This window comes from Curcuma longa, chromosome 11 (genome assembly GCF_044706935.1).
Source record: "Curcuma longa cultivar G26 ecotype Majalengka, Jawa Barat chromosome 11, ITB_CL_G26_1.1, whole genome shotgun sequence".
Taxonomy (NCBI): Eukaryota; Viridiplantae; Streptophyta; class Magnoliopsida; order Zingiberales; family Zingiberaceae; genus Curcuma; species Curcuma longa.
In genome coordinates, this window is record NC_133871.1 from 5,236,879 (window position 1) to 5,263,491 (window position 26,613).

General features: G+C 34.6%; 2 protein-coding genes, 1 long non-coding RNA gene and 1 other non-coding gene across 5 annotated transcripts; 3 read left to right on the top strand and 1 right to left on the bottom strand.

Annotated features, from left to right (window-relative positions):
* The first annotated feature begins 7,473 nt into the window (after window positions 1–7,473).
* Window positions 7,474–7,554, top strand: TRNAL-AAG (transfer RNA leucine (anticodon AAG)). Its single transcript has one exon. It is a non-coding gene; the product is annotated as a tRNA-Leu (tRNA).
* A 3,472-nt stretch (window positions 7,555–11,026) lies between these two features.
* On the bottom strand, window positions 11,027–13,279 carry LOC141841834 (uncharacterized). Its single transcript, XR_012602832.1, has 3 exons — window positions 13,135–13,279; window positions 12,282–12,450; window positions 11,027–11,229 (listed from the first exon to the last, which is right to left on the bottom strand). It is a non-coding gene; the product is annotated as an uncharacterized LOC141841834 (long non-coding RNA).
* A 245-nt stretch (window positions 13,280–13,524) lies between these two features.
* On the top strand, window positions 13,525–19,657 carry LOC141838205 (ras-related protein RABF1-like). Of its 2 annotated transcripts, XM_074725617.1 has the most exons (9): window positions 13,528–13,615; window positions 13,715–13,842; window positions 14,701–14,777; window positions 16,893–16,976; window positions 17,585–17,679; window positions 17,819–17,924; window positions 18,284–18,373; window positions 18,457–18,543; window positions 19,454–19,657. In XM_074725617.1, the coding sequence occupies exons 2-9, from the start codon at window positions 13,827–13,829 to the stop codon at window positions 19,484–19,486; spliced, it is 588 nt and encodes a 195-aa protein (XP_074581718.1). In that variant the 5' UTR covers window positions 13,528–13,615; window positions 13,715–13,826; the 3' UTR covers window positions 19,487–19,657. The 2 variants fall into 2 exon arrangements, with proteins under 2 accessions (XP_074581717.1, XP_074581718.1); XM_074725616.1 differs by lacking the exon at window positions 13,715–13,842 and having other exon boundaries at window positions 13,525–13,615.
* A 2,358-nt stretch (window positions 19,658–22,015) lies between these two features.
* On the top strand, window positions 22,016–26,301 carry LOC141838204 (AT-rich interactive domain-containing protein 2-like). The gene is made up of 2 exons (XM_074725614.1): window positions 22,016–22,804; window positions 25,134–26,301. The coding sequence occupies exons 1-2, from the start codon at window positions 22,016–22,018 to the stop codon at window positions 26,004–26,006; spliced, it is 1,662 nt and encodes a 553-aa protein (XP_074581715.1). The 3' UTR covers window positions 26,007–26,301.
* Window positions 26,302–26,613: the final 312 nt, after the last annotated feature.

Here is a 26,613-nt window from a genome sequence, read left to right on the forward strand (position 1 = left end):
TATGCTTAATATGTATTAAAATGCATTTAAAGATCTGTGATATAAATATGGATTAATATGGATGAAAAGTTATATTATCAATCAATTATAACTGTGTAAGTTTGTTTACATATAGATAAATATGTCTATTTATAAAAATGATGTTTAGGTAGGAAATTTTTAGACAGACAACTCTGTTTTTATATATGTATATATAGATTAAATAAACATTTTCCAAATTTATTTCTGAAAATATTTGCTATTACTTTCAACTAATGGCAAGATTTGCCGAGGATGATTTGTTTTTCTTACTTTTTATGTTATTAAAGGCAACTGGACTGCTTTCTTAATTTATTTAACATGAATGCATCATTTCATGAAGTAATTAATCATATCGAATCTCAACGAAACTGAGACAATGACTTCCTCATAGTAGTCAACTACAACTTCTCAATTTACCTCCTCACAAATGATCGTAGAATTGACCGTGTAATATCGTTGAAATGATGAATTTCACCTTTTGTTGAAATGAAACAATTAATTTTATTCAATTGGTTAATTCTCTTAAAATTTATCTCTAAAAAATGTTTCTCAAAAGATTTTCTACATGAAAACTTTCACCTAAAATGTTTGTTTCTATATGTTTTGCTCTACTAGCCAATTGATCCAATTGGTTTGATCTATCACGACGACGGTTAGTCAGTTGAATGCTTTCCGTTTCAACAGGGCAAGTTGGTCGATCTGATTAGGCATGTCTTAGGCATGCTTGTTAATTCAGGTAGAGGTTACGTATACCCGCAGCTGTGGAAGTGTACTTGGCATGGCACACTAGGGCTTCGGTCGATGTCATGGTGAGCATAACATAGTCCATGAGTCAAGTCCAGCTTGAAAATTTGTTCCAAAACCTGTAGATTGCCAACAAAAGTGGAACTTTTTTGAAGAGCATGTCATCAATATTATCAAGTCAGGTTTATCCCAACTATCTAAGATCAACTACATAAGGCTTAGGTCTCTCTCCATTGAGTTCTATGAAAGCCTGTGAAAGAAACATTTTGCATCAATTGTTATTTTCTTTGGTTTCCCTCTATCCTTACGCCTCCCACTCTAAGAGATTCAATTCTTCAAGCTAGAATCTTTTGTTTATTTTTAAACTTGTTCATATCATTTTGGTATGTTTTCTCTCATTTTATCATTTGTTGAAGTTGCACTTAGAGCAGCTTAGCATTTCCATGTTTGTTGCATTAATTTTATATGCATTTTTCTTGCTAACAGCCCAGTACTCCAATCGGTAAAGCCTATAATCACGCATGACAATTAATGTATTAATCGTGTTGTAGGATTGGACCATTCCATACAGTAATTTTGTGTCGAGATGGATGCAACAGAAGTCTGAGATGAAGGAATTTGATGAGCAGTTGATCACAGAGACGGTCGGCATGCACGAGAGAATCAAATTACTCTGCCGCTAAGATGGCGGATTCCACCTTTTTGCGGAAGAGAGAATCAAATTACTCTGCCGCTAAGATGGCGGATTCCACCTTTTTGCGGAAGAGAGAATCAAATTACTCACCAGTGTGATGTAAGTAATTAAACAAATGCCTACCACTTGTTCTTATAGGCATTCTCAAGAACATCTACATTCTCTTGTTTCAATCTGTTCATATGCTGATCATTTGAACCGACATCTAGCATACAGATATACAACTTTCAGTCCATCTTCCCCTTGTTGATTAAGGCTTTTGAATATCGCTCGTTCGTTCGTTCGTGTGTTTATGAAACTTTGGCAATGTCTATTATCTAAGTTACAAGCTGTCTCATATCAAACTAGTTGAATGCTATCATTACTTGCATATGTTTGGTAAGACCACAATATATGTGATCCTTTATTCCATACCAACAAACACTACATTTGGAATTCTTACAAGATAAGTTTGATACTGATCAACATTTAGGATCACATTTTGGACAAATTGCCTGGCACGTTTCCAATGTCTCGTAGCAAGGCGTATCAGGTAAAGTCTTGCAACAATAGCAACTATAGCCATCACAACCTTCGTACTCACAGAAAATGAATTCTAGCTTGCTACTGTTCTTGCTCTGCACATCCACCAGATTCCTGCCCCCCATCGTTTGAGTATGCCGAGCTACAAAATTAACATTAGTCGTGATTGAATACTTCATAGTTGATCAATAGATAGCTAAAAGGAAGATAGATGGCTTTGCATTTCCATTAGAAACTAAAAGGAAAACAAGCCTAAATATGATATTGATTCATCAAGTAGGATTTAATTTACTTACATTGAATTAGTGTGAAAATGCTTAGGAGGACAAGAAGGGTGATTATCGAGCGCATGGTGGCCATCTCTTGACTTGGATATGTTGGAATACATATGAGGCCTATTCTATTTATACTGTTTTTTTTTCTTCTTTAGTTTGAAATTCTCATAAAAATATGCTTGGAAATATAATACATTGCATTGAAAGATTTTCTTTTGGATAGGATCCTTTTATATTATATTATATTATATTATATATATATATATATGCATTTTTGAGATTTTTGTCCACATTATATTTTTCTCAAAAATGCAATGTTATTATTATTATTATTATTATTATTGATTAGGAATAAACATTTTCCAAATTTATTTCTTAAAATATTTTCCATTAATTTCAACTAATGGCAAGATTTGCTGCAGAAATAGAGGGTGATTTTTTTTCTGATTTTTTATGTTATTAAAGGCAGGTGGATTGCTTTCTTAATTTATTTTACATGAATGCATTGTTTCATGAAGCAATTAATAGTCGAGGCAATACCCTCTCCGTAGTGATCAACTGTAGTTTTCCGATTTACCTCCTCACAGATATCATGAGACTAACTGTGTGGATCACCATTGAGATGACAAATTCCATTTTTTACTGAAATAAAGGAATTAATCATGCTTGATTTTATTCAACTGGTTAATTCTCTTAAAATTTATCTCTAAAAAATGTTTCTCAAAAGATTTTCTACATGAAAACTTTCACCTAAAATGTTTGTTTCTATATTTTTTGCTTGACTAGGTTGGACTGGTTGGATCAGCGAGGAATGTCTGGTCTGAGCCAATCGATCCAATCGGTTTGATCTATCACGACGACGGTTAGTCAATCGAATGCTTTCCGATCCAACAAGGAAAGTTGGTCGATCTGATTAGGCATGTCTTAGGCATGCTTGTTAATTCAGGTAGAGGTTACATATACCCGCAACTGTGGAAGTGTACTTGGCATGGCACACTAGGGCTTGGGTCGATGCCATGGTGTGTTATGGGTGTTATAACCCCCCTTCCCCCTCACGGATTCGGTCATCTAGGACTTGGCCTACTCTACTCAGTCGGCTCGACTCAGCAGTCCGGCACTGCCAGTCAGTTCGGCTCGGCAGTCAGTTCGGCTCGGCAACCCACTTCAGTCGGCTCGGCTCAGCAGTCCGGCACTGCCAGTCGGTTCGGCTCGGCAGTCAGTTCGGCTCGGCAACCCACTTCAGCTCAGCTCGGTTCAGCAGCCCAGTACTGCCAGCTCTACTCGGCACAGTTCAGCTCTCCCAGTCGGCTCGGCAGCACAGCACTGCCATTCAGTTCGGCAGCCCAGCTCTCCCCATGCAGTTCGGCAGCTCAGCCCTGCCAGCTCCACTCAGCCCACTCAGCATTCAGCCTACTCAGCCCATGCGACTCATAATGGTCTGCTCAAGGCCATATCCTGTCAAGGATGGTCATCCTTGGATGTGACTTATCAGAAATGGTCTTCTCAAGATCATGTCTTGTCAGAAATAGTCTTCCCAAGATCATACCTTGTCACATCAAGATCTTCTCAAGGACCATGTCTTGTCGGCAAAGATCTCATCAAAATCTTCTCAAGGACCATGCCTTGTCAGTAAATGTCTTATCAAGATCTTCACAAGGACAATGCCTTGTCAGCAAAGTTCTCATCAAGGTCTTCTCTCTCAAGGATATAAAAAGGGAGGAGGCTCCGGGCTCTCTCTCTCTCTCTCTCTCTCTCTCACTCTTCTTATCTTTTTTGGGCTGAGCATTTCATTACAGTATTTTTTACTGTACTTCTTCTCCTCCTGACTGGGGCTGACTTGAGCGTCGGAGTGGCCGTCCGGGGACTCCCCGGCGCCAGGATGATCTCTGTTCTCCTGTGATGTTTCAGGATCTTCCGGTGGTTGATCCTCTCTCTTCCCTCGGTGTGGAGGCCCTCTCCGGCGGTGGCACTCTCCTCTCTTCCCCAGCATGCTGACTGGTCCGGCGACGCGTCCGGAAGCCGATCTCAACAGGAACAGTGTGCATAACATAGTCCATGAGTCAAGTCCAGCTTGAAAATTTGTTCCAAAACCTGTAGATTGTCAACAAAAGTGTAACTTTTTTGAAGAACATGTCATCATTATCAAGTCAGGTTTATCCCAACTATCTAAGATCAACTACTTAAAGCTTAGCTCTCTCCATTGAGTTCTATGAAAGCCTGTGAAAGAAACATTATGCATCAATTGTTATTTTCTTTGGTTTCCTTCTATCCTTACGCCTCCCCTCCCACTCTAAGAGATTCAATTCTTCAAGCTAGAATCTTTTGTTTATTTTTAAACTTGTTCATATCATTTTGATATGTTTTCTCTCATTTTATCATTTGTTGAAGTTGCACTTAGACTAGCTTAGCATTTTCATGTTTGTTGCATTAATTTTATATACATTTTTCTTGCTAACAGCCCAGTACTCCAATCAATAAAGCCTATAATCTTGCAAGACAATTAATGTATTAATCGTGTTGTAGGATTGGACCATTCAAGACAGTAATTTTGTATGTTTGTCCCAAAAGAAGTAACAAGGGGAAGAAATTACTGTTTCTGGCATTGAATCCCACTTTGTCCTCTTACGGAATCCATGTCAGAAAGCTATCGAATATGAAAAAGTTAACAATAAACAAAAAAGCTTATGATAGGAAAACTCGATCCATTGCATTAGCATTGTTCCTAGAAAATCTGGAAAAGCTGATGAGAATCACATTGCCGATGACCAAATCTTGCAATTTTTTAGCGATTAACGCCGAGGTAACACGATCGAGCTAGAAAAAAAAACCCGAGGAAAATCGAGCAGGGGTCCTCAAAAACAAAATCTTTTTTTCTCTCTGAAAAAGCCCGATGAACCCTAAGTGGCGGAATTGAATCGCGATAAGAAAAAAAATACATCGGTAGAGCGAGATTAACGATCGAGATGCAATGATGAGAAGAGAACATGGAAATCGAGAACGATGGCGATGATTACCTCTGCGTCGAAAACGAGAAAGCCGGCGACGAGATCGACGACGAGGTGAAGCGGAAGTGAACAATGCAGGAATGAATCGTAATGAATCATAATATTAGAAGAGATGGGACATGCCTGTCTTTTCAGTATTTTTTAAGGGTATTACTGGAAATATGGCTTTAACGCAGGGCCAATCAAATGGGCTGGGCCCAAATTCACGCTAATGGATTCTGATAGGCTTTCATATTGGCCCAATAGGCGAAACGTTAATGAACAAAATTGTGTTCCCGCAATATTAAATTTATTTTTCATTTATAGCATGGAAATAATTTTCGTATTGATTTATACTTCCATAGAAAATTATTCATGTCAATGTGCACTGTAGATGTAAGTTAACCTATAAGTTTAAAAGTAATTAAAAAAATTATTTAAAAAAGTAAATTTAACCAATAGCAAATAAAAGATCGCTCTTAATTAATTATATCATTAAAAATATCACTTTTTCAAAAATTAAATAAATATGGTTAACTCCATGTGCTCTAATACTAAGATCATTAAAGTTACTGGAGAAAGATGAATAATAATTTATTTTGTTCCATTATTCTTTTGATTGGGTACTTGTTTGATTATTACGTGGCAGATTTACTATAATAGATAAGGATCAAATCTTGATAAAAATAAAATAATATTCTCTTCCATAGTGAATAACTAAAATAAATATACAAATATAAGATCTCAATTTTATATGGTTAAGAACTTTCGATTTCTACTCTATAGTTTATTATCGATAATACTACTGTCTTTTCTCCACCTTCTAAAGATATTCAAGAGGGAGAAAAGATAATAATACTATCACTAGGATTCTATATCGCAGAGTAGGAATCAGGATTTTGAATCACATTAGAGTTTATTTCTTATTTCTATATCTATTTTATATTTTTTTTATTATGCATTAATATCTTATAGGACACACGATTAGGGCTGGATCGGTACGGTATACCAAATTTTGTATACGATACCGTATACCGTACCGAAAATTTCGGCATAAAAAAATCTATACTGTTACCATACCGAAAATTCGATATACCGGAATTTCGGTATACCGAATTTTTCGGTATACCGAATATACCAAATTTTCGTTGCCAAATTCGTCGCAAATTTGGCAACGAACATTCGTCGCCAATTTGGAGACGAATTTCTTGTTGTTGGCGAATTTCGTCCATCAATATATTACACCGAAAATATTGAAAATTTTGGTATACTGATAATTTCGGTACGGTATTATACCGAAAATGTTGGTATACCGAAATATCGAAAACTAATAATTTCATACCGATACCGATACCGAAAAATTCGGTACGGTATTATACCGTACCGAAATTTTTGGTATACCAAAATTTTCGATATAGATGGTAAATATCGGTATCAAGAGGGAGAAAAGATAATAATGCTATCACTAGGATTTATACCGAAAATTCGATATTTTTTAACATCCCCTACACACGATCGAAAAACAATATAAATTATTATTCACCTCTTTTAGCAATATCAACCGTCCTAATAAAATTCTTAAACGTACGATGGTGTCTACGTAGACTATACTAAAGTTTATAACCAACTATTTGGTGTTAGTATTCAATAACTTATTTATCAAAATTATAATTGTTGTTGAGATGGCCGAGTTGGTCTAAGGCGCCAGATTAAGGTTCTGGTCCGACCATGTTCTATTAGAAACTAATTAAATTCAATGACGTAACTTTCGAAAAAAAATTACTAAATCTAATCTTCAAATTTTTATTTAGTTATTATTACTCTATTAAATATTATCAAATCATCAACATATTATAAATAAAAAACATTACCCACTGCAATTTTATGCATAACCAACAAACTGAATGGTTAAAAGACTTCGATCAAAATAATCAAATTGTTTAAATATTATAAAGAATTTATCAATTATTTGAGAATTTAAAATTTTACAAAAAATTTATAAATTATTTTTATTTTAGTTAATTCGTTTATTTGATTTAATCGAATAAGAAATTTTAAAATCAAAATCAAACCGAATTAATCTAATTTTTAAAAAAATAATCAAAATTTTAAAATAACCCCATCGAATTTTTAAATTCAATCAATTTATTCAGTTTAACTAAATTTTTATTCACTGTTAACACTTATTGTATTTTAACAATTTTATTAATTTCTTCAAAATACTACACAAGTTGTTGAGATGGCCGAGTTGGTCTAAGGCGCCAGATTAAGGTTCTGGTCCGAAAGGGCGTGGGTTCAAAACCCACTCTCAACAATTAATTGTTTTTTTAGCAACCACTTAGATTGCATATAAATATTATTAATTATTCAAGACCTGATTTTCATGGGGGAAAATTTACTAAATCTAATCTTCAAATTTTTATTTAGTTATTATTAGTCTATTCAATATTATCAAATCATAAACATATTATAAATAAAAAATATTAGCCACTGCAATTTTGTGCATAACGGCAATATTCGATTAAAAATAAATTCAAATTGAATTAATCAAAATTGAATTGAATTAAATTTTTTTAAACTAATCGAACTCATCAAATTTTTAAATAAAAAATAAATAAATTAAAATAATAAAAATTATTATTATTTTCGATTTTTAAAATAATTAAATTATTTAAATATTATAAAAAACTTATCAATTAATTGAGGATTTAAAATTTTACTTATTTAAAAATTTAAAAATTATTTTTTTATTTTAGTTAATTCAATTTAATTTAATTTAAAAAATAAAAAATTTTAAAATAATCAAACTAAATTTTTAAATTTATCGATTTATTTGATTTTAAATTTTTGTTTATCCTTAAACTAACACTTAGCCACTGCAATTTTGTGCATAACGAATAAAACTAAGTATTTCATTCAATTCAAATCAAATTAATTAAAATTAAATCAAATTAAAAAATTTTAAACTAACTGATTAAATTTTAAAAAAATAAAATAAAATAAACTGAATGATAAAAAGCTTATTAATTTAATTTTCAACTAAATTAATTGAAATAATTGAATTATTTAAATATTATAAAAATTTTATTAATTAGTTGAGGATTTAACTTATTTAGAAATTATTTTTTTTATTTTAGTTAATTTGATTTATTCAATTTAATTGAATAAGAAATTTTAAAATTGAAACCGAATCGAATTAATCGAATTAATTAATTTTTTAAAAAAAATTAAAATTTTGAAATAACCAAACTAAATTTTTAAATACGATCAATTTATTCAATTTAATCAAATTTTTATTCACTTCTAAATTAACACTTATCGAATATCAATAATTTTCTTAATTTGTTTAAGATTTTAATTGTGGTAGGGTATGGAAACTGACTATCAACAATCAAGCCATTTTTTGCAACCACTTAGATTGCATATAAATATTAACCTTCTTATAGGGGGGGGGGGGAAAAAAAAAATACTAAATTTAATATTGGAATTTTTATTTAGTTATTATTAGTCTATTCAATATTATCAAATCATAAACATATTATAAATAAAAAACAAAAATTTTGTGTATACCGAATAGAGTTGTGTATTCAATTAAAATTAAATCGAATTGAATCGAACTGAATTAATTCTAATTGAATCAAATTAAATTTTTTTAAACTAATTGAATCGATCAAATTTTTAAATAAAAATCAAACAAACTGAACCGATAAGAGGCTCATTAATTCAGGATTTTCTACAAAATTAATAAAAATAATTGAATTATTTAAATATTATAAAAAATTTATCAATTAAGTTGAGGATTTAAAATTTTATTTATTTAGATATTTATAAATTATTATTTTTTATTTTAATTAATTTGATTTATTCAATTTAATCGAATAAAAAATTTTAAAATTAAAATTAAATCGAATTAATTAATTTTTAAAAAAAATAATTAAAATTTTAAAATAACTAAATTAAATTTTTAAATTTGATCAATTTATTTAATTTAACTGAATTTTTATTTACCTTAGCCTAACATTTATCGAATTTCAATAATTTTCTTATTTTTCAAGATTTTAAATATATTATTGAGATGACTGAGTTGGTCTAAGGCGCCAGATTAAGGTTCTGGTCCGAAAGGGCTGAGTTTAAATTTCACTCTCAACAAGTAATCAATTCTTTTTTAGCAACCACTTAGATTGCATATAAATATTATTATATCTGACTTTCACTGGATCGAGTATGGAAATCTAATCTTCGAATTTTTATTTAGTTATTATTAGTCTATTCAATATTATCAAATCATAAATATATTATAAATAAAAAACATTAGCCACTGCAATTTTGTAGATAATAAATAGAATTGATTATTCAATTAAAAATCGAAATGAATTAATTAAAATTAAATTAAATTAATTTTTTTAAAAATTAATTGAATCAATCAAATTTTTAAATAAAAATCGAACAAATCGAACCGATAAAAAATTTATTAATTTAATTTTTAATTAAATTAATTGAAATAATTAAAATTTTTAAATATTATAAAAAAATTATTTAGTTAAGGATTTATAAATTTATTTATTTATAAATTTATAATTTATTTATTTTAATTAATTCAGGAATAAGAAATTTTAAAATTCTGAATTTCAATTTTTTTAAAAAAATAATTAAAATTTTAAAATAACTGAATCAAATTTTTAAATTTGATCGATTTAAATTTAATCGAATTATTATCTCACTCTTAAACTAACACTTATCTGCAATTTAAATAATTCCCTGGGGTAATTCAAGATTTTCCAAATTAACAGAGAGATGACCGACCGGGTTGCAATGGGAAGCATAACTTGGGAGCATCTTCTCAAACTAATTAAATTCAATGACGTAACTTTCACCCGGGGAAAAAATTTTACTAAATCTAATCTTCGAATTTTTATTTAGTTATTATTAGTCAATTCAATATTATCAAATCATAAACATATTATAAATAAAAAACATTAGCCACTGTAATTTTGTGCATAGTAAATAGGCATGAGTATTGGATTAAAACTAAATCGAACTGAAATAAATTAATTAAAACTGAATCAAATCAATTTTTTTAAACTAATTAAATTGATCAAATTTTTAAATAAAAATCAAATAAATGAATCAATAAAAGACTTATTAATTTGATTTTCAACCGAATTAATCAAAATAATCAAAATTTTTAAATATTATAAAAAATTTATCAATTAATTGAGGATTTAAAATTTTACTTATTTAAAAATTTTTTTTTATTTTAATTAATTCATTTATTCAGTTTAATTGAATAAAAAATTTTAAAATTGAAACCAAATTAAATTCGAATTAAAATTAATGAATTTTTAAAAAAAATAATTAAAATTTTAAAATAATTAAACTAAATTTTTAAATTTGATCGATTTATTTAATTTAATAAAATTTTTGCTCACCCCTATAAAAAACATTAGCCACTGCAATTTTGTACATAGCGAAGTCTAACACTTATCGAATTTCAACAATTCTGTTCATTTCTTCTTCAAAATTGGTAGAACTTGTTCTCTTTTCCATTACTCGTTTTCACCTTTGACATAGTGCTAGGCTTTACCTTGAATTTGGGATATCAGAAGTGTTTTTCTTCAATGTACATAGTTGACTGCAACATCAGGATCTCCAACATCAGGATCTCAACTTTTGCTTAGATTCAAGGATTGTGGTAGCTTTACCTGTAAAACAAATTAACACATACAAGTGAAAAAAATGAAAATTGTGCATCAAGAAAGAACAAAGTCACAATAGGTACCATTTCCACTCCTCCCTGAAGTCTTCTCTTGCTTCCTCTGTTGGAAACCATGAAGAAAGAAGAGAAGGGAAAGTATCTGGCTTTCCGAATCCTTTAAACTGGTTTCGTATGGTTAAGTTTCACCTTGTCTACTTTCAATGGCATATTGTCCCAAGTTCTTCAACTGTTGGAAGGTCTTCTACGACTGGAGTACTTCCCTCATTAACCCTCCTAAAGATGAAGCTTTGGATGTCAAGAAGCCCTCCATGGTAACACTACTAATCTTTTAACTGTTTAGTCATGTTATTTTCAACCATTCCATTATGTGTAGGTGTGCGACATAGGACCTTGTGGCGGCATCGGCGGAGGAATCAAGGAAATGGTTCCAGATAGCAGAACCTCCATCCTGAAGGTGGCTCTTCGACATGGGGAAGTCATTGACGGTATCAAAATACTATACAAAAGCGAGGGCTTCCAAGGGTGGACTGATTGGTGGGGAGGAGATGGTGGACAATCATCTGAGGTAGTTGCTAACTTAACACCCCTACTTGACTGAGTTTATCTCAACTAACTTTAAATAATAAATTCATGAGAATTATGTGAACAGCTTGATTTGGGGGAGGATGAATACTTTACAAGTATAAGAGGCTACTACGGATATATGAGACGTAGTTTGGTTGTTAAGTCTCTTACTTTTGTGAGTAACAAGGCAACTTATGGGCCTTATGGTAAGGAAGATGGAACTCCTTTCACTCTTCATGCACAAGGTGGAAAGATTGTAGGCTTCTTCGCCCGTTGTGGTCAATACCTTGATGCAATCGGTGTTTATACAGCCTATTGATCCATTTGTCACACTAATCTTCATTATGTAATTATGTATATACCATCTCATCTCTTTACAAATTTCATTGCCTACTTACATTGATATTGAAAGTGGGTTGGTAGAAAAGGAGATAGAAAAGGAGGAAGAAGATTAAGCATCTTCAAGATCATCGCTAATGTTTCTACTAAGATGGTGTTTCCTAAGTGTAAGAGTGATAGAAAGTAGAGAAGAAACAAGTATTCTTGCACAACAAAAAAATATCCATCCAAGCAAACAAAATGGATGAAAGAAAGATAATTCTATTCAATTCCCCCTCTCACTCAATTACTTCCTATCTTTCCCTATTTTTATTTCTCTACTCCAAGTAAACAAGGCATCAAAAAATTTCTCAAAAAGGTTTAAACTGGCACAAAATGTGGATTGAAAAAAAGTTTCCAAAAGGTTCACAATATATTCTTACCTCAACACATCACTATGAATCTGCATCAACTTTTCCTATGAACTCAAGGAGGTTCTTCTGGTGTCTAACATTACGAGCAAATCAACTGCAAGTAATAAGAATTTCCCCTTGAAGCCTTCTTTTCCATCTTCTCCCTCTTCTTCTGTCTCTTCTCGTCCTCCACTTCACCCTGTAAGTAAATAGGAAAGAAAGATGGTCTCAAAATCGGTGTTCCATGGCAGCCAAGCTGAGTACTCTTACCACAATCTCTAATTGCTATCTCTTTGTATTCTAGTTGATCTTTTTGAACACACACCTAAAAGACAAATGGCATCGAAATTGCCCTCGAGAAAATTTTGACCATGCCTAAACACAATCAAAAATTTGTAAAGAACATGAAACATGTTTTAACCCAATTTGAAAGATACACGATATTATACAGTCCCATAACTTCTAAATTGAAAAGATAGATATATAGTTCACAAAGTTTTCAACTGTGATGCCACACTACAAGAACTAAACCCAGAATGTTTCACGAAGTTTTGTTAGGCATCATAAGATCATAGATTGAACATATAGTTACATTTTGAAGGTTCCCCCAGTAAATTTTTAATCTATCGATCTAAAGCTGAGATTTTTAACACCTCCTCGACTCCCTATTGACTTTGATTGTAGTCCTCAGACTACATTCCGAAATTCCCGGTGCAAAATATCGCCATTCTTGCCGGGCACAAAGAGAAGATGAAAAACATATATCAGAAAATTACTCGCAGCGAACGCAATAAAGCAGCAGGTCAATACAGTATCTAAGGAAAAAAGGGGAAGAAAGAGATTAGGGATTCGGGCAGGAGAGGGGCGTGGCAGTTAAACGTACGTTGGCGGCGATGATGAGGCGGCGGAGGCTGCTCGTTCGCTCCTCCTTCCGCTTCTTGGCTCCCCTGGTTCGCCATGGCTCCCAACTCTCGCGAATCTCGAATCGCTCCCTTCTCGGCAGTTGGCTCCGGAATTCGGGTCGATCGTCGGTGAATTTCCCCCCTTTTTTTTCTTTTTCTTTTTTTAGAAAATGGAATTTAAAAATCTCAAAGGTGTGTTTTCGTCATAAATAATTTTTATATTAAATTAAAAAAAACTAACGGAATGCCACGTGTGGTCACGCCCTTCGTAGGCAAGCGACAAGTGTCCGATTTCTCGACTCCTCCCTTGACCGACTGGTTGAACTCGCCCTCGACCCGGCCGAGCCAACTCGTTCGCCCCCCGCCCCCCTTCTCCTGTGGGATTCGCTCTCCTTCCCCATCGAACTCGGACGCCCCCGCCTCGCCTTCTCCCACAGATGGGTTGCTCCTCCTCTCTTCCAGGTCCCTTCATCCCCTCCCTTTCTCTTCTCTTTGGGGATTTGATCTATCCGTCTACGATTTTTGGCCTTTACTCTGTTCCTTCGCTTATTAATGCGGTAGGCTTTTCTGTCACCGAGAAGTCGGAGTGAGCTTGAATAAATTGACATGTGAATACCTAAATGCGGATCTCGCTTTTCGAATTGGGGTGTTTTGATTCTGCAGCGAGGCTGTGATGATGTTCAAGCGTGGTTAGTCATTTGATCGGCTTTCGCCGCAATTTTGAAAATTTTGCCCTCTTTTTGCCTTTTTGTCTTGCAAGAGTACAGGAACTGCATAATGCGATATAGAAGTTGATCGCGTTGTGTGTCTGTTATTGTTGTGGGGGAAAAGGTGATCTTTTTATATATGTTTTCAAACTGCAAATTTGGTGGTGATTATTTGAATCCATTTTATGATGATTTGAGTAGATCTTGTCGCAAGTTCTTGTTGTTCTACTGTCTGGCGCTTTCAGTTGCATAAATGTTTTAGGTTAGGTTGCTTATCAAACTAGATCTATCTAACTTGTGAAGTCATGTGGTCGATAGATCTTTTTATAGCAGGAAAGTTGAGAATAGGTTGTGGTGGATAAATGATGCTTGCCTAGTACAAGATATTTTATAGAAGGTTGAGGAAGAAATCGAGTCTTATGAATGGAGAAAACCTTTTTCTGTGATGAATGTTAATTGAATGGGAAGGGAAAAGAGTTACCAAGTGCATAAGTGGTATTTGGAAAGGAGAAAATGGAGAAATCAATAGGCACTAAATCCATTTCGCTGGCAATTTGAGCATGAAGAGTTCATCTAGGTTCTCAAGGGAAAGGTTTCTGTGCCTCATATAAGTTTCTAGGATTAATGGTGTTCTTTGGTAGGAGTAAGAATAAACTTTAAACATCTCTTAGTTTGTTGCATTTGACAATACTATGTCTTTATAGCACCTTTCGCATCCTGCATCTATTTTCTATTTGCAGTTTTATTGTCATATGCAAGCACTGTAAATGGAAAATCAAATGGTTCTTGCTATGATGTGGAAATAACATAATCTAATTAAGTTTATCCGGAAATGATTAGGCCGAAACGCCAAAAGTCTGGGTAGTTTGAATGTCGAAAACTCGATGGCTACTGACCCCAAAAACTTGCGCGTTAAGGTATGTTCTGTTTGCCTTGCTTATTTACAGCATGAACTGCAGTTAGGATCTTCATATTGTTGCAAAAATCTGGCTGCTTCAAAAACATTATCATTGGTCAATATAAAATAATTTTTGTTAAGTTAGGCTCAATTCTTTTATACTTTTTTTTTCTTTGGTCAGAAATATTCTCTTCTTGTTTCCCCTTGCTCTCTCGATTGCCTTTAGGGGTGAGCAAAAATTCGGTTAAACCGAATAAACCGATCAAACCGAACCGAATTAAAAATTCGGTTCGGTTATTTCGGAAGTTCGGTTATTTTTTTAAAAAAAATCGATTAATTCGGTTAATTCGGTTCGGTTTTAAAATTTCTTATTCGGTTAAACCGAATTAACCGAATTAATCAAATTAGAAAAATAATTTATAAATTTTAAGTAAATAAATTTATAAATCCCTAATTCATTAGTAAAATTTTTATAATATTTAAAAAAATTCGGTTAATTCGGTTGAAAACCGAATTAACCGATAAAATATCAGTTTGGTTTGTTCGGTTTTTATTGAAAAATTCGGTCGGTTCAAAAAAATCGGTTTATTCGGTTTTCGGTTAATTCGGTTCGGTTTTAACCGAATACTCACCCCTAATTGCCTTGAGCACAAGGATCTAACTCTTGTGAACCATTAATGATCTTTATATGCATGTGTGTGCAATATTTTAGCATGCAGTGATTTTGCTTAGGTTGCTAGCTGTTAGGGAAAATTATTCTTCAACTCCCTTAGGTATCCCTCCGCCACCTTATATAGATATTACCAATACACCTCTTGAAGTTACCTAATTACAAATGGATTCTGACACTGACACTCCCCCTCAGGCTAGTTAAAATATATTATAAAAATCCAGCTTGACATACATATATTCAACTAGGCCCTCTGAACGATTTGGTTGACAATTTATCAATTGATCATTATAGCTAACAAACAAAGTGACAATCTCATTAGTTTGTATCTTCTCCTAATGAAGTGACAATCAATTATAAATGTTTTGTCCTTTTGTGAAATATGAATTTGAGATTATATGAATTGTTGCTTGATTGTCATAGTAAAGCTTCATAGTTTCTACAGGGCTGTATCCTAATTTGGTCATCACATATTTAACCTAAATCAGCTTGCACATTACTAAGGCTATAGCCCTATATACTCTACCTCTACACTTGACCTCACAACCACTATTTGCTTCTTACGTTTTCATAAATAATATTCCTCCTAAAAGGATATAGTAACCCGATGTAGATAATGGATTTGTGAGAGTTTGTGCAATATGCATCAAAGTAACTAATGATTTAAAAATGACCTCGATCACAGAACAAAATATGTTTCCCTTGAGCAATTTTTAGATATCGTAGGATTCTTAGGGCCACAAGCCAACTCTGATCACACTAACTGCGAATGCGATATTATTAGATTTGATGACTGAGATATTTCAATTTTTTTTCCACTAGCTTTTTGTACTTTACTAGGTCAAGTAGCTCCCCTGTCCTATGACTAACCTAGCACTAGGATCCATGAGAGTGTCTACTGGTTTAGTCCTTACCATGTCAATCTCCTCAAGCATATACAATACATACTTGTGCTGAAAGATGTTCTTCTGAATGCATCACCTCTATGCCAAGAAAATACATGAGATTATCCAAGTCTGGAAGAGTTGATGAAGATAAGTCTTTAACTTTGGTCACCACACACTTCCTGGTCATATCCACATATGCAATGAGAAGGATATACTTCCTTGACTGAAAGACGAGATAGAACACCTTGTCATGCCTCAGAATATTTTCCCTGTATGTATCAGAATTAATTTATGTATTTGAAACTCAAGGTTATATGAAAGATATTTAGTTTTAAGTTGTAAAAGTAAACCCCACGGGGAGCTACCAAAGTTATGGATGACCACATATTAACCTTTCTAGTTTAAAGTTAATTCTTTCCAGTTGGTGTTATTGTTCAACAGTTGCTAAGCAAATAAAGTTGACCGTAGCATATTTCCCCTCTGAAATATATTATTTGTTTAATGAATCACTTCACTGCGTCATTGTACCAGCTGATTGACTTGATGCTAATGATAATATGATATTTTATCTTTGCAGTTGGTACTGTTAGGTGATTCTGGTGTGGGTAAAAGCTGCATCGTCCTCCGGTTTGTTCGTGGCCAATTTGACTCTAACTCAAAGGTATGGCAATCTAACAATTATTGCCAAAGTGCATTCTTTGGCCTTGTACTATTAGACTAAGAACTTGCCATTTGAAACCATTAGTAGTATTACATAGATCCTTACATCTTAGGTCTGCAAAGGTGCAATGGAAAACGATAAAAGAAATTGACAGTATACAAAACAGGATGATGCAAGTTGATAGTTTTTCCCTGAAACTGCATTCTTTCCTCTAGTATCTCTTTGGTTGAAAGCAAAAGTTCATTCATTTGTTTCACAGATAAAACGGCTGAATGATTAAGTAGCACTCGTTGCTCAATAATCTACTAGTATTAGTACAGTGAAGGAACAATAATTAGGATGATTAACATGTATTAAAGGAAAGTCTTCAAAAGGTTATAATGGTCTTTCTGTTACCTGTTGATTTTGGTGGTAGAACAAAACTGCGATTGAACCTTAGATTATCTCAACTTATGGTGAAATAGGTTGTTCATTGTACTTGCCGCTCCACCGATATTTTTAGTTAATTGTGTTACAGCCCCAGCTTACTTTGTTTTGCTTTCCTTTCCTACAGCACGAGGATGAGTAGTTACTTCTGACGGTTGAATATTCTGATTTGGTATTTATAGGTAACTGTTGGTGCATCCTTCTTATCACAAACACTAGCCCTGCAAGATTCTACGACAGTGAAGTTTGAAATATGGGATACAGCTGGACAAGAAAGGTGCATGATCTAATTATCAAAGTTAAGATTCATTTTTCTTGTTCTATCGAGCTCCATATTGATCAAAAACTTTGTGGATCCTGAAGAATGTGCGACAGCTCTAGGAACGATGTCTTGTTTTTGATGTTTTCATCTCTAGGTATGCCTCGTTGGCCCCTCTTTACTACCGCGGAGCTGCTGTTGCTGTTGTGGTATATGACATAACGAGCGAAGAAACATTCAGAAAAGCAAAATATTGGGTCAAGGTATTGTTCCATGTTCCTGACTAAACTTCCTAGATGGAAGATTTTGTTGCTTCTCGTATGGTGCCATCAAGTTTAAGTCGATCCAGATACCACGGATCTTGTGAGTTTTCAATAGGCATAGTATGGTTACCCGTTTGCTATATGTGGTCACGATAACTTTTAAACTACAAAATTGCATCCCTGCTACTGCAGTTAAGCTGCATAAATCTTGATTAACTCGGTAGCCTGAGCCTTTAGCATATTTTTTGGTTTCTATTAACTCACACAAGATCTAGCATCCATCTACATTTCGAAGACCTGAATCTAAAATAAAGTGTGTTGCCTGTTCAGATTTACAAGTTTAATTTTATGCCCGACAGGAACTTCAGAAGCACGCGAGTCCTGGTATTGTCATGGCATTGGTCGGAAACAAGGCTGATTTGGAAGAAAATAGAGCTCTATCATCCGAGGCAAGCATTGATTTCTAATCAACTCCCCTGATCTCTTAGCTTTATACAGCATATGTTTGGCCTTATGATCCATTCCTTTGAAGGGTGCCAAGGAGTATGCAGAGGGGAATGGCATGTTCTTCATCGAGACATCAGCAAAGACATCTAATAATATCAATGAACTTTTTCAGGTACACAACACATTCTCTTGTTTAAGGAAGTATATCGCGTACTGAACAACAAACAGAGAGCTAGGCTTATATCTTAGGATAACGTTCATTTTTTGTATTTTATGGAATAAATGTGGATCATTTCTATTATATTCGAACTTTAGGAACTTATAATCGTTATAAGTAATCGACAATTGTTCATTTAGTCCATCCAGACTCACCGGCCATCTCTTTCCAGTTTGCTCAACTCAGCTTGATCTTCTTTGTAGCATGGAATAGATTAGGAAGAATCACTGAGAATGAGTGGTTGCATGTAAACATCAATAAACTCTGATTTACCAAATGGAGCAAATCCATCAGCACATAGACCCAATCTTATATTCCGAAGCAAAATCAGGATAACAAAATTTTTCCATACCTCTGCATCTGATGGATGACACATTAGATCATGTTCTGTTTGATGATTAGCATGCCATGATCTTCTTTGTATGCTTTAGCATGATCTTCTCCCCAATATATCATACAACCATCTCTACAAGCATCAATCCTTTCAGGAGACCTAAGTCTTTCACAAGTTTTTTCATACTATAATAATCAGTAGGCATGTTGTGGCGGAAGTGTCTCTAGACTTGCAGTCAGAGATAAGAGTGTGAGTGTCACAACCAGCCCACAAGGTGTGCAGCACTTAGCAATCTGACTATTTAAACTGATAAGCATTCAATGACTCAGCTTGATCTTCTTTGTAGCATGGAATAGATTAGGAAGAATCACTGAGAATGATTTAGGAATAATATTTTGATAGAACTATTTTCAGAGTTTGATCTTTTAACTGAACATAAGAAGAAACAACAACGAGTTGAACCAATAAGAACAACTTCTACAAAATGCATTTGTGTTTTATGTTTCTCTGAACAAAATGCTCTTTTTTCAGGAGATCGCTAAGAGGCTTCCTCAGACATCTTAACTGTGAGAGAGATTTGCAAGTGTCGATATGGATTCGATTCGTCGTACATAACATTCATATGGAGGGATACACAAATCGATAATTGTTTGTTTATGCTTACTTTGGCAAATCAGCCCAAGTGAGTCATGGATCTGTCCATAATGTAGCCATCTCACAGTTTGTTTGTTTGTTTGTTTTGTTCTACTTAACACTGCTATTATGTTGTTTTGGGCTATTTTTGCGTTTGTTCTCGTATTTGTTGTATCCACATCCAGCCACCATATTGATCTTTTGCTCTGAAACACCGAAGAGAAGAACCACTCTAGAGAATTCATAACTTAGCTATGCTTATACGACATCGTCCGCCATGAACAAATCAGAGATTGTTAATCCTTTATGCCTCTTTATGCCAACTCAAACTCAGACAGATGATACTCGAAAACTAGCACAAGATATCGTTTTACACCAGTTGTATCATTGTCGAGTCATCGTGTAGATGATAATGAGTCGGATTTGGATCGGAGTCTATATCCTTCATCTTCGTTCTACAAAAGTATATTAAAATTAATATTGTATCTTAAAAATATAATTTAATAAAAAAATAGAATAATCTCCTATGAGCTAGAAAAAATAGTGGGTTTATATATATACAAATGTGATATGTTGTGCACCTTTCCATGCATGTAGCATTTGTTATTGAGTGTGTGTTTGGATGAATTCGGTGCTCGGAAGTGATCCGGATGCTCCCGCACACTTATGTTATATTTGGATAGGATGAGAGAAGGTTCATTAACGGAAGAGGAAGTAAAGTATTTATATTCTCTTTATTTGGAAAGAATGGAAAGTTCATTAATATAATATGTATTATCTTACGTGGGAGGAAAGGAAAGTAAATAAAAATTAAATATATAAAATTATAAAAATATTCTCTATTTTTAAAAAAATGATAATGTATATTCTTTGAATAAGTCTCTATCCTTAGAAAAGAAGAAGAATAAGACGAAGATTAAGGTTATTTATCTCTGTCCTCTTGAGTTTTGTCCTCGAAGAGATTTACACCAATGTCGTGGTGTGCGAGCGGTTAGACACTAGACGGTGACGACACGTGTGATATAAAGAGCGATGACACAAAGACGAGATATCTAAATAGATGAGTTAATTTAGAAATTAATATTTTAAAATAGAGATAAAATTGAAATAAAATATTTTTGAGTTATCATTCTTCTTCCTTACACCCCATCCTTACATCCCAAATCGGAGTGTAAAAAATTCTAATGATTTATAAGTATGCAAGGGTAAAATTTACCCTTCTCTCCCCTTCACCTTCTTAACTCATTCCATCTCAAATAAGAGTCAAAATTCTCTTTCCCCTTATTTATCCTTCTCTTCCCTCACCTCCTCCCAGATAAAACGTTAGTCACGAATGAATGTCACGCAAGATAACTGTTCCGGCCAATATATAATGAATGGTTCCAACACTGCTTCAAGGATTGCCGACATGTACGCTCCTGTGATGAAGTTGTGGAAAGGAAGGAACCTACAAAGCACTCAGAAAGAGGGTTAAAATGTGTCCCGGCAAGCCACTCCAACGCTCAAGTTAGAGTTCGGCACGAGGAAGAAGTTTAATGACTTGGGGAAGTTAGGGTTTATGTGTGCGAACCTGTACCCATGGGCATGTGTGACCTTTTTATAATAGTTGATCTCTGAAATATTAGTATCTGTTTAGAAAATATTCTAAGATATCCGTTCCAGTCTTTTAGAAAGATTCCGTTCGTTTATATATATATTTTGATAATACTTCCCTACTTCTTTGGGTGAAATGGCTCTGGGCTCTCCGGATTGGGCGGAACGACCATGTCTCCAAATAAGAATCATATGCCAGAAGTCGATGCATAATTCAGGAAGCGTGCTGAGACCAAGTCATGTCAGCACAGATGCAAGAAGTGTGTCGAGACCCAATCATAAGGTTGGCACGTAACGCTGGAAGCGTGTCGAGACCGAGTCATGAGGTCAGCATATAATGCAAGGGAGCTTGTCGAGATTGGAACAGAAGGTCAGGGTTTTCTCATATTCATAAAGAAACTTTTAAAATCTACCCGATAATTATGCTTACTTCATTTCTCTTAAGCCATCTTTATAAACTATCCGTGTGATCGTCAAAGAACCCCTACCGGATCAATAACAAATCTCATTTTCTAAATCTTATTACTCAATTATTTAATTAGGTTCAAAAAAAAATTTTCATATCCTCTTCCATTCAGATAGGGTATCAGATCTTCAATTGGATTCGGAGAAAATTATAGTCCTTAATCATATAACATAACTCATTCAGTTAAAAATATAATATTGAAATTCAAGGATTTATTGGCAAAAATTATGTATTAAATTATAAATAGAAATAGATTCGACTATTTCGGGTCAAATCGTATCGCATCGAATCGGATCATGAAACAGAGTTCGAATCTCTACATTTCCAATTTCGAGAGAGAGACGGTGAAAATCTCATCTTTTGCGTTCTGCTTCCTCAAATTTTCTCTCTTCGATGGACGCATGGCTTTCCCGGGCATGGGTTCCCATCTGGACGTCGCGGAGGTCCTTCGCGAGCTCCAAAGCCTCGGCTTCTGCTCCGGTCTCGAGGCTTCCGAGCTGGTGGCGGGCAGCGAGTCGTCGAGCGCGCGCTTCGACCGGATCCTGTCGGCTTTCTGGAAGGAGATCAATCGGAGAGGAGAGATCCGCACGCTTCCGGTCATGGTGGGCGCCGGCTGGCCCGTCGATTTGTGGAGCCTCTACATCTTAGTGCGAGGCATGGGCGGCTATGATCGGGTCTCGGCAGAGTGCGGATGGGCGTCGGTTGCGCAGGCGATTGGGGTGGATTCAAGGTGCGGTTCGGCGGTGAAATTGGTGTTCGTGAAGTACTTGGATGCGCTCGAACGGTGGGTTCAGAGATCATCGGGGAAGAAGCATTTCGGTGCCAAAGTGCGCACAGAACATTTCGAGGTGGATGGTCAATCACCTATTGTTTCTATTTCAAAGAAAAACCAATCTTCGACGCCATTCAAGGGAAGTGGATGCAACTATCAGATCGATACCGATTTCAATGATAATGGCGGTGTTGTAATGTTGGAAACAAGCTCAGTTGATGGAGGAATCATCTGTCAGAGGAAGAAGCAACAAGCTCTGGAGGGGATGCTTATTTGGGCACGATATGTGGCAAGAAATCCTAATTTCTATTGCAAAGTTGAGGATCTTGCAGCTGAGGAGAACTATACTCGTGTACTTCTGGCTAGGCAAGCATTACTACAAAAAGTAGTTGATCAAACAAGCCCTGTAGAAAATCAGGTATTGGTGCACCATGTTTGCCTATATTTCTTAATGGCATTCAATTTATAAGACTGTATATAGATTGACAAGCTTAAGAATCTTCGGTTATATAATAGGCATCAAACTATTTTAAAGGCTACAATGACACAACTAGTTGATCAAGTGCTAACATGAAATGGTGGAAATTATCTTCTTTCTTTTGTAAAGATAACTGTGAGAGACCTCAACATTCACATAAAGATGAGTTTCGGATCCTTGGTAACAACTTCCGAGGCCCTTGTTGATTAGGTTAGTTGATACCCTTACAAGATGGCAATTATCAATGATAGAAAACCTGGAAGAACATGAATGCAAGAAAGAATACCAAGCTCATGAACTATAATCTTGTACCTAAGAAAATGTACTTGTTGACTTGTGCATATAAGAGATTCAAGATTGTATCAACAATGACGTGCAACAATCATGAGAATAACATCACGTCATATTCAGGTTTCATGACATTTACTACTTTGTCTATTAATGATTACAAAACTGGGATCATTGTGCTTTGTATTATAGATTCTCGTTCTGGTTTTTGCCAATCATCACTAGGTTTAGGTTGGGGTGGTCAAATCTATGCTTTTAAAATATGGCAATTTCATTTTATTGCTTTGTGTAGGACCTTACTTTCACCATGTCCATGCCTATAAATATTTACCTATTATGTAAACAATTAAACGTTAGAATTTTATCCTGATTTTTGGTATTAATAATGTTGAAATTGCATGAGTTAACATTGATTCTACAATTTTGAAATAACAGCATTAATATTTTTTATTCAAGAGAATAAGTTCTCAGTTGAAGGATCTTTTGGAGTATAGCAGAATTTTTTTTCTCTTTATCCAGAATAAATGTGCTTCAATGAACGAAATATGAATCAGAGACCATGGTTTAAATTATGTGGCCAGTTGATATCATTGTGTGTACCTAACAGAATGTTACAGTTGAATCATCCAAACATGGGATTCTCCATGAATGAATAACTTGTTCTTCCAAAGACAGTGAATGTACCACTTGGAACAAGTACGGTATAAGCCATTGGGACCTCACTTACAATGGTTAAAATTTATATCTTATTTGTTGTATTATACAGAAATAATAGATGATTGTACTAAGAACTTATGTGAATGATAAAGCTGGACCATAGATATATTATGAAGATGTGATATAGTTATTAAAAATGTTAAACTATTGCTAAGGGACAAAATTCCAGTGTTAAAATAAACGTGATTTGTAGAAGTGACAAATATCGCTTCACTAATTTGGCAAATTGCACAAATCAAACATTGAGAAGTAAAAGATCACACAAAATGCAAACATTTATCAAGAGTTAGTCGAGCATTTAAATGTTGAGTTGATATGAACCTTAGAAGTTGGTGAACGATGCAATGAGTACAATTGCAAACCATGAAACTTTGGCAAAGGAAAACCTCAGGGAAAATGAAACATGAGCAATGTTGAAGTTGCAATTTTAATGCAAACTAGAATAAAAAACATGTAATGTACCCTTTGATACTGGGCTGCTAGATGTTATCTATAGGTCTGAAGAAATCAGAGATGTCTCTTTATTTCATTTGGATTTTCTTTATTGGTTGGAACGAACATGGTTGTTATACTCGAATATTCTAGATTGAATCCTATGCTAAGTAATGGGACTAGTTCATATTGTCACCCCTAGCAAGGAGATCACACCTTAGCTTTTGCTTTACTAGTTTTTTTATTATTAGCAAAGGAACCCAAAAGCCAACCCCGATATGTTTACAAGATGAAATGAGAGACCTTACCTATGTGTGTAGTTTGCTTTGCTAATACGGAAATAGGTCCAAAAGGTATATATAAATTAGTTGATATGTGGATCTGATACAACACATAATACTCAATACTCCTAGACTCTTTTTGTATGTACTTTAAGCTTATTAGAAAGTTTATTAAATTGTTTTTAATTGATTAGGCAGTGAATTCTCTTTATGAGCCGGTAGGAATTGTATTTTCTATGAATCTAAATGCTTTCAAATTCCAAGTAACTCTACAACTGGTGAGGATTGAAGTTCATCACTGTTTGTTTGATTTAAATCATGATATCTGTCATTTTTTTGGTATGTTTGGTTCAGAAGTTGCTCGATGATCACAAGTTCACTGCCTTATTTAATCACTGTCAATTGTAGATTCAAACTCAACGTGTGCACAGTGGTGATGTCAATAAAACTAGTTTTTTTTTTTTTTTTTTTTTTTGCATCTTGAACTTTTGATTTTGTTCTTACATGTTACACTTTGTGCCGATCTGAAAAACACCATATAATACTCGCAGGAAGGAAACCTGGCCATTTGTGGGAACGGTAATCGTGTTATTTCACATACAGCAAGAATCTTAAATGTGCAGCCTCTCGGCAAGGAATCTAATTCTTGTCATAAATTATTATGGCTTTCTGATGAAGAAAAAGGCAAGGATCTGATGGCTACTGTTGAGGTGAGCAATGATGTTCAACATCGAATTCAAAGTCCACACTTAGATAACATAGATGACTGGTTTTCTGGGGATCGGGCAGAGATACCTGTCGGCACATCCTCTCAAGCAGAATTACCAGATTGGAATGGCCAGCCTTTTGTGCCTGGCAATCCTGCCGAACAACTGAAATGGTTGGGTACACGAATCTGGCCTCCTGAAGGTCAAGAAGATAGACCATCATTTAACAATGCTGCTATTGGAAGAGGTAGACAAGATAATTGCGAGTGCAATTTTCCAGGTTCAGTGGAGTGCACTAGGTTTCACATTGCCGAAAAGCGACTGCAACTGAAACAAGAACTGGGTCGGGCTTTCCATTCTTGGGGATTCACAAGTATGGGTGAGGAAATCACACTGTCATGGACAGAAGACGAACGACTGAAGTTCAAGTCTGTTATTTATTGCCATCGATCATCTAATGCCAAAAACCTCTGGAGCCAGCTCTACTTGTGTTTTCCTCATAGAAAGAGGAAAAGCTTACTGAGCTATTATTTCAACGTGTTTGTTCTTGAGCACAGAAGGTACCAGAACCGCGTAACACACAATAACATCGATAGTGACGATGACGAAAGTGAGTTTTGCTCAAGTAATTTTCTCGGTCAAGACAGAGTTACAGTTAAGGACTTCATTCCCGTCCTCTGTGATCAGAATAAGCAATGTATTGATTTAGATGACTAGATGCACAACACCAGTGGTTGTAGCTCTTTGCCCTCGCATTGCAATAGCAAGCTCTGCGCTGCATCAATCTGTCACACCCACGAAGCAGAATCATCAACAGATTGTTGTTGTTTGCATCAGAAGAGTTTGGTGCTGCATCAGTTGCAGAGCAGCATACCTGACATCAACTTGTTTAACATTTTCCAAACAAAACATTAGTTTGCTGCTCTGTGTTTCCCCCCTCAATTTTGACCTAGAAATGCTTGTGGAATCACTTTCATTAAGCCTCAAACTTTGGTGCTAACAGCTGCACATACGATGAGATAAAAGCTAAAGAGTTTTGACGATAGAGTTGGGCTCTTTAACATTGATATGGATGTTGGCTCTGGCTCTTTATAAGGTGCTTGATTAAGTGTTTGTTCTCTAGTTTGAAGGATTACGAGACAAAGCTTGGACGAGGACTTAATAAAGTGTGAAGTCGCGGAGCTTCTTCAACCTTGAGGATTGTCATCAATCTTGGAGTTGGACCAACTCGAAGACCGGCCCTTGGCGGTAAGTAGTAACATTTTGAATTTATTTGAGATAGATAAATGCAAAGATGAAATTTAGCACATAAGTAGAGATTATT